The sequence below is a fragment of the Buteo buteo genome, chromosome 29, assembly GCF_964188355.1.
Source record: "Buteo buteo chromosome 29, bButBut1.hap1.1, whole genome shotgun sequence".
Taxonomy (NCBI): domain Eukaryota; kingdom Metazoa; phylum Chordata; class Aves; order Accipitriformes; family Accipitridae; genus Buteo; species Buteo buteo.
The window spans coordinates 173,809-181,399 of NC_134199.1; the positions used below are offsets into that span (position 1 = coordinate 173,809).

Below are 7,591 nucleotides of genomic sequence, written 5' to 3' on the forward strand. Positions count from 1 at the left end.
CGGGAACCATTTCCCCGCCTTCCCCTCTCTTTTGCTATACCATTGGAGCGCCGGCGCGGGATTGACGGCGAATTGACGAATCGCTACGCGCGATCATTTCCCCGCCCCCCGCTCCGCGGTGTCCCATTGGCCCGCAAGCGCGGGCTTGAGAACGAATCGACCAATGGCTACGCGCCCACGTTTCCCCGCCTCCTCCAGTTGCCCCCCTTACCCGCCGTGACGGGATTGACGGCGAATTGACGAATCGCTACGCGCACTCACTACCCCGCAGCGTCCCATTGGCCCGCCGGGCGCGGGCTTGAGGACGAACGGACGAATCGGCTGCGCGTTTTCGAAGCTCCGCCCACCGCGATGGGTATAAAAGGCGGTGCGTGAGGCTGCGCCGCCATTTTGTGGAGGTGAGCGGCGGCTTCGGGGTCGGTACCAGGGGGTGGGGGGCGGGTAGAGAAACGGGCGGCGGATCCGGATCCTCCCGTTCTTGGCGGGCCCCGGCCGCACCGTGCCCGGGCCTGTAATACACGGAGGAAGAGCAGCGACCGGCGCGAAGTCTTCGGTGCCCGCGGTCGCCTCCGCCGGTCCTACCCTCACGTGCCGGGACAGGCTGTTACCGGGAGGGGAACACCGGGGCGGGGGTGTCGGTACCGTCGTCTCTAACCGGCGCTTTCTCTTCTTCCGCAGGGGCCGATGGCGGGGGGACCGCGCTTACACCGGGGGGACCGGGGGCGGGGGGAAATGTTCATTTTTTGGCCTCGTTAACCGTTAATAAAGCCGCTCCCAAGGCCGGTCGCTTCCTGTCGTGCTCTGTTACCGTCGCCGGTGCGCGGGGCGGCGCGTCCCGGTCCGCGGCGCCGCTGGGTTTGTTGGGGCGGGGTGGGGGGGAGTCCTCCGGCCCCGCTCTTCTCTATGGTAGGCGAGCCGCAGACAAGACCGGAAGCACGTCTCCCCTCGCTGGTGGGAGGGCGGAGCGTCGCCCGGAAGCGGCCGGAGCGGCGATGTCGGCGCGGCGCTGGGCCCTGGCGCTGGCGCGGGGCTCGGTCCCGGTGGGGCTGGGGCTGCTGCTGTGGGCGGCGGTGGGGGCGGGCGAGGAACGGCGGCAGGAGACGTTAAAGGTAAAAAATGAACTAAAAGAACGGGGTTGTTCCCCCACCGGGGAACGGGGCGAGGGGCGTTACCGGTGCCCCGGCCCTGACCCGGTTGAACGGCAGGCGCTGCCGGAGGTGCAGGCCGAGCTGGGGACCCGGCGGCGGCAGAACGAGCTCATCATGGCGGCGCTGCGGGAAGCGGCCGAGACCGACGAGAACGTGGCGCGGCGGCCGGTGCCCTGGCGGAAGTGACGTCAGCGCCGGAACACCCCCTTTATCCCCCCAACCCCTTTTATCCCACCCCGGAACCTTCGGCGCGGGGTCACGGTTTGCACTCGGCCCCTTCCCGCTGTTGCGCACGGCCCGCAAGCCGGACGCCATTAAAGGGACGGACCCCGCCCTTCCGCTTCCGCCTCCCTCCACTTCCGCCGCCGCCATTATGCAGCGGGGCCCGGTGGAGGAGGCGGCGGCTCCGCTCCCGCCTCCGGCCCCGCTTCCCCCGGCGAAGCCGACGCCGCTTTTCGGCAGCTGCTGGAGCTGCCGCCTCCTCTCGGGCGCGGGGCTCCTCCTGGCCGCCCTTTGGATCTACCAGGGGCCGCGGAGCAGCATGAAACGCGGCATCCCCCCCTCCATGGCCACCATCGCGCAGATCACCTTCGCCATCGGTGAGGAGGAGGAGGAGGAAGGGGGGGGGGGGGGCGGTGGGAGACCCGGGGGAGCTGTGGTGGGAGGGGGGGGGTTCTCCATAGGGAAAAAGGGGGGGGGGAGGGTGTTGTCATGGCAACAAGGGGGGGCTGGGGGGTGTTTTGGGTTTTTTTTTGGGGGGGGGGGTGACAGAGCTGTGTCCCCCCCCCAGGTGTGGGGGCCTGGGGCGTCATCATCCTCGTCGACCCGGTGGGGAAGCAGCTGCGGAAGGAGCCTTGAAGGGGGGGGGGGGCGGCCGAGACCCCCCCAGTATCACCCAACTCCCCCAGTATCACCCTTGACCCCCCCCCCCCCCAGTATCACCCCGCCCCCCCCCCGGGGGGGGACACACTCAATAAAAGCGCCTTGTGCCAGCCCAGCCCCCTGCTGCTCTCTGTCGGGGGGGGGGGCCCCGCCAAAAAAAACACTTTTTTTGGGGGACACACACGACATTGGGGCCCCACCCAGACCCCGGGGGGATTTTGGGGGTCCCCCAAATTACGGGGGGGTCCCCACTCTGCCCCATGGCTGCCCCCCCAAGCTGAGACGACACTCGCTTGTTTTTTTGGGGGGGGCGTTTATTTGGGGGGGGGGGGACTCAGGAGCTGGAGCAGGCGGGGCGGGGGCGGGGCGGCGGTGTGGGGGTCTCCACCGCGGGGGGGGCCCCCCCCTTCTTCCTCTTCCTTTTCCTCTTCCTTTTCCTCTTCCTCCTCTTCTTCGCCCGGGGGCGGCACGGGGGCCGCTGTGAGCAGGGGGGGGTCGGCCTCTGCGGGGGGGGGGGGGAGATGTGAGCAGCCCCCCCCCCCCCGAAGTGCCACCCCCAAAGGTGGGGGGGCCCCGCCCATGAGGTGGGCGGGGTGGGGGGGGTCGGGGGGAATTTGGGGGGGGGGGTCGGACCCCCCCTCACCTTCGGTGGCCTCCGCCGGCCCCAACAGCTCCGGGTGTTCCCTGTCTGGGGGGGGGGCGGCTGGGGGGGGGAGGGGAGAGGGGGGCATTGCCTTAACCCCACCCCCCTTTTGCCCCTCCCCCCCAAAAGACCCCACCCAAACAGCCCCCTTCCCCCTCCAAACACCCCTCCCCTACCCCCGCGGCCCTTCCTCCCCCCCAGACACCCCCAAAGGCCCCTCCCCCCGCTCCCCTCCCCCCACACCGCCCCCCAATCCCCTCCCCCACCCACCCCGTCCCCTCCCCCACCCATCCAAAGCCCCTCCCCTCCCCCACTCCCCCAACCGCCCCTCCCCCTTCCCAATCCCAACTCCCCAACCCCCCCCGCTCCCCTCCCCCTCCTCCCAATCCCCTCCCCCACCCCCCAAACCGCCCCTCCCCCCCCCGCACCCTCCCCCTCCTCCCGCGTGACTCCGGGTCCGTCGTTCCGTCTCTCCTGGGGGGGACAGATGGACACGGGGGGGGGGGGTGAGGGGGGTCCTGGTGGCCTCCTCTCCCCTCCCCCCCGGGGGTGTGGCTCACCTGGGGGGCGGGGCGGGGGCGGGGCCAGAGGCCGCCCCACACCCACTGCAGGTAGCCGGCGAGGAGGAGGAGGGCGAGGAAGGTGAAGTTGCCGGCGACCCCCAGCAGGGCGGAGCTCAGCGGGAAGTGGTACAGCAGGTACCTGGGGGCGGGCCGGGCGTGGGGCGGGGCCGGGGGTGGGTGGGGTCGCGGGGTGGGGTTGGGGGGCGGGGTCATGGGGATCTGGGGTGGGGTTGGGGGGCGGGGCTGGGGGGAGGTGATCTATGGGGTGGGGCTGCGGGGCGGGGTTATGGGGATCTGGGCTATGGGGCAGGGTTGTGGGGAGCTGATCTATGGGGCAGGGTTGTGGGTCTGTGGCACTGAGCTATGGGGCAGGGCTACGGGGGGCTGATCTGTGGGGCAGGGTTATGGGGCTGGGTTATGGGGAGGGGGCTGTGGGGCAGGGTTGTGGGGATGCAGGCTATGTGGGGCGGGACTGTGGGGCTGGGTTATGGGGTGGGGTTGTGGGGCTGGGCTATGGGGGCTGATCTATGGGGCTGAGCTATGGGGTGGGGCTATGGGGCAGGACTACAGCGGCTGGCGTTATGGGGAGCTGAGCTATGGGGCAGGGCTGGGCTATGGGGGCTGATCTATGGGGTGGGGTTATGCTGGGCGGGGCTGTGGGGTGGGGCTATAGGGAGCTGATCTATGGGGCAGGGCTTTGGGGGGCCGATCTACGAGGTGGGGTCGAGAATGAGATTACGGTACGGGGGTGTCTGTCGGGCGGGGTTCTATTGGGCGGGGTTCTATCGGGCGGGGCCGTGGGGCGGGGCTACAGGGCCGAGCTCCCCCAAGTCCCCCCCCCCGCGGTTACCGCAGGCCGGTGAAGTGCGCGTGGACGCGGAGGCGAGCGCCGTAGAGCTGGATGCGTTTGCTCTGGATCTCCAGCACCGCCCCCACCGTCGGGGCGTACTGGGGGGCAGGGTGCTGTTAACGGGGGGGGGACACACCCACCCCACCCCCCCAAAAACCGAAAATAAAAACCGCTCGGGGCTCACCGGATCCTCCCGGTACCGAGAATAAAGCTCGACCTCCAGCGTCTGCTTCTCCTCGGCAAAACCGGCGAGGAAGACTCCGGCGAAGGCCACGGTGTGGAGGGTGCGGAGGAGGCGGGAGCGGTAATGCAGCATGGCCTGGGGGGGGGGGGGGGGAACAAAAAAATAAACGGGGGGGTCCTAAAAATCCCCCCCCCCCCCCAAAAAAAATGAAAGCGAAAGGCGGCACTGACGGCGCGGGCGGCGGAGGCGAGGGGGCGGCCGCCGGCGCCGTAGCAGGTGACGGTCACCATGAACATGCCGAGCGCCCGGTTCGCCGGCGACTCCGGCAGCTCCAGCTCCAGGGAGATGCGGTAGAGCTGCCCGTACAGCAGCACCTGTGGGGCAGGAGGGGCGGGAGGGGCTGCCCCACGGCCGACCCCCGGATTTGGGGTTTTTGGGGGGGCACGGCCCCGTTCGTCTGCACGGGCGGGATGGGGCGGGAGCCGGGCGAGGGCTTTACGCAGCCGAGCTCAGCCCCATAGATCGGGGGGGGGGGGGCGTGGCGTTCCCCACCGCCAGCCCCATAGATGTGTGGGGAGCAGGGTGTACCCCACTTCTAGACCCATAGATGTGGGGGGCACACTGTACCCCACTTCTAGACCCATAGATATGGGGGGGTCATGGCGTTCCCCACTGCCAGCCCCATAGATGTGTCAGGGGCACAGTGTACCCCATTTCTAGACCCATAGATAGGTGGGGGGGCACACTGTGCCCCCCTGCACTCAGGTCTAGCCCCATAGATCTGTGGGGCACCCGTCCTATTGCTTTACCCGGTCAGCTCCAGCCCCAGAGATACGAGGGGGGCCCAGCGTGCCCCACTGCCAGCCCCATAGATGGGGGGGGGGGCACAGCTCACCCCAGTGCACTCCCAGCTCCAGCCCCACAGATCCACTGGGCACCCATCCCACCGCTTCACCCGCCCAGCCCCAGCCCCATAGATCTATGGGGCCCTGTCCCCCAGCCCCCCCAAACCCCTCTCCAGCCCTATAGATCTGTGGGGCGCAGGGCCCGCTCCTCCACACACCCATCTCCAGCCTCGAAGATCTATGGGGCACGTCCCCCAGCCCCATAACTGTTGGGCCCCCCCAAGACCCTCCCAAACTCCCTCCAGCCCCACAGATCCATGTGTCCCCCCCCCCCAAACTCCAGCCCCACAGACCTATGCTGGCCCCCCCAGCCCCATAGATTTATGCCCCTCTCCCCTCAACCCCATTTCCAGCCCCATAAATCTACGTCCCCCCCTCCAGCCCCACAGATCCATGCCCATCTCCCCAAGCCCCCACTTCCAGCCCCACAGATCTATACCCCCCCAGCCCCATAGATTTTGTCCCCTCTCCCCCCAACCCCCCCTCCAGCCCCCCAGATCCATGCCCCTCGTTCCCAACCCCACTTCCAGCCCCACAGATCTATGTCCCAACCCCCCCCCAGCCCCATAGCCCTCTCCCCAACCCCACCTCCAGCCCCCCAGCTCCGTACCCCTCTCCCCCCCCCCTCCAGCCCCACAGATCTGTGGGTCACCCCCCCCCCAAACTGACCTTCTCCTTATTCCACCCCAACAAGGACACGTTGGCCGTGGGGAAGGAGCAGAGCTCCGGCCCCGGGGCGCCGCAATCCGTCCTGGAAAAAAGAGAATAAAATAAAGGGGGGGGGGACACGTTAAAAAAACCCAAGCAGCGGGGCACCCCCCAAGCTCTGCCCCACACATTCCCCTGCCCCACACGCACCGGAAGGCGTAATGGACGGGGCGGACGAAGGTGACGGCCGGCATGTACGAGTAGTAGAAGGTTCCGTAGAGGAAGATGGAGGCCCAGAGGAGGAGGAGGGTGACGCAGAGCAGGACCCCCCCCCGCAGCACCGCCCGCCGCGCCCGCAGCACCAGCAGCGACCCCCGGCTCCGGCCCCACTGCAAGAGGGGCACCGGCCCCCCAACCATCCTGCGACCCCCAAGTCGGGGGGTGGGAGGAGGAGGAGAGCGCCCCACAGGAGCGATGGGGGACACCCATGGGGGGCGGGGGGGGCTGGAAGTGGGGGAAAGGGGGTTGGGTGGGGTCAGGGCGTGGCCCACGCTCTGACCCACAGATTTGGGGGGCACTTCCCGTACAGGCCCCTCCCCCAAGTCCAACTGCAGCCCCATAGAGCTGGGGTGGGGGCGATGCCCTGCACACCCGGCTCCAGCCCCACAGATCTGTGGGGCAGCTCCTGCACACCCCTCCAGCCCCATAGATCTGTAGGGTGCCCACCTCACCCCTTTACCCCCCCACCTCCAGCCCCACAGATCCGTGGGGCAGCTCCCACATGCCCCCCAATCCCCCCTCCAGCCCCATAGATCTGTAGGGCACTTGCCTCACCCCTTTACCCCCCCACCTCCAGCCCCACAGATCTGTGGGGCAGCTCCCACACGCCCCCCTCCAGCCCCACATATCCGTGGGGCGCTCGCCCCCGCTACAGGCTGGTCCCCAGCCCCATGGACATATGGGGCACACCCCCCCCAGCCCCATAGATCTCTGTGTGTGTGTGTGCGCACATCCCCCCCTCCAGCCCCCACAGATCCGTGGGGCAGCTCCCACATGCCCCCCCAATCCCCCCTCCAGCCCCACTGATCTGTGGGGTACCCGCCTCACCCCTTTACCCCCCTACACCCAGCCCCACAGATCTGTGGGGCAGCCCCCACCCCCCCCCCTCCAGCCCCACAGATCCGTGGGGCGCTCGCCCCACTACAGGCCGGTCCCCAGCCCCACGGATCTGTGGGGCAGCCCCCCCCAGCCCACAGATCCCTCTGTGTGTCTGTGCACATCCCCCCCCCCCCCAGCCCCACCGATCTATGGGGCGCCCCCCTCCCCCAGCCCCACAGCCGCGGGGGCGCCCTCTCCCCTCCCCCCCCCCCCGGCCCCACGGATCCGTGGGGGCGCCCCACACCCCCAGCCCCACCGACCCGTGGGGCGGCCGGTTCCCGGGGGGGGGGTCGCGGCCTTTACCGGGAGCCGGAGCCGCGGACGCGGCGTCACCACGCCCCAAAACCCCGCCCACCCCCCCACCGGGCCCCGCCCCTTCCGGCTAGAGACCCCGCCCACTGCGGGTCCAGCAAGCCCCGCCCCCTTGGTCTCCATGGTAACAGGAGGGCGGGGGGGGGTCCATTGGGGAGAAATTGGGGGGGGTTGGGGGGGGTTATGGGGCGGGGGGGGGCAGAGGGAATTTGGGGGGGGGGAGGGGAGGACCCCCATGGGGAGCAATGGGGGGGCTGGGGGGGGGGGGCTGCAGGGGAGGGGGGGAGGGGCGTGGCCA

At 69.7% G+C, this 7,591-nt stretch overlaps 3 protein-coding genes and 1 non-coding gene across 4 annotated transcripts; 3 read left to right on the forward strand and 1 right to left on the reverse strand.

The window, feature by feature from the left end:
- Positions 1-468: 468 nt before the first annotated feature.
- On the forward strand, positions 469-602 carry LOC142025738 (small nucleolar RNA SNORA57). Its single transcript, XR_012648718.1, has one exon. It is a non-coding gene; the product is annotated as a small nucleolar RNA SNORA57 (small nucleolar RNA).
- A 380-nt stretch (positions 603-982) lies between these two features.
- UQCC3 (ubiquinol-cytochrome c reductase complex assembly factor 3) lies at positions 983-1,346 on the forward strand. Its single transcript, XM_075059507.1, has 2 exons — positions 983-1,109; positions 1,206-1,346. Exons 1-2 carry the CDS (start codon positions 993-995, stop codon positions 1,332-1,334), a joined length of 246 nt encoding a protein of 81 aa, XP_074915608.1. The 5' UTR covers positions 983-992; the 3' UTR covers positions 1,335-1,346.
- Positions 1,347-1,365: 19 nt separating this feature from the next.
- On the forward strand, positions 1,366-2,145 carry DMAC1 (distal membrane arm assembly component 1). Its single transcript, XM_075059506.1, has 2 exons — positions 1,366-1,747; positions 1,939-2,145. The coding sequence occupies exons 1-2, from the start codon at positions 1,522-1,524 to the stop codon at positions 2,004-2,006; spliced, it is 294 nt and encodes a 97-aa protein (XP_074915607.1). The 5' UTR covers positions 1,366-1,521; the 3' UTR covers positions 2,007-2,145.
- Positions 2,146-2,329: 184 nt separating this feature from the next.
- BSCL2 (BSCL2 lipid droplet biogenesis associated, seipin) lies at positions 2,330-6,563 on the reverse strand. The gene is made up of 9 exons (XM_075059505.1): positions 6,034-6,563; positions 5,845-5,926; positions 4,501-4,644; positions 4,271-4,405; positions 4,087-4,184; positions 3,234-3,375; positions 3,102-3,147; positions 2,674-2,733; positions 2,330-2,532 (listed from the first exon to the last, which is right to left on the reverse strand). Exons 1-9 carry the CDS (start codon positions 6,528-6,530, stop codon positions 2,345-2,347), a joined length of 1,392 nt encoding a protein of 463 aa, XP_074915606.1. The 5' UTR covers positions 6,531-6,563; the 3' UTR covers positions 2,330-2,344.
- Between the last annotated feature and the right edge of the window lie 1,028 nt (positions 6,564-7,591).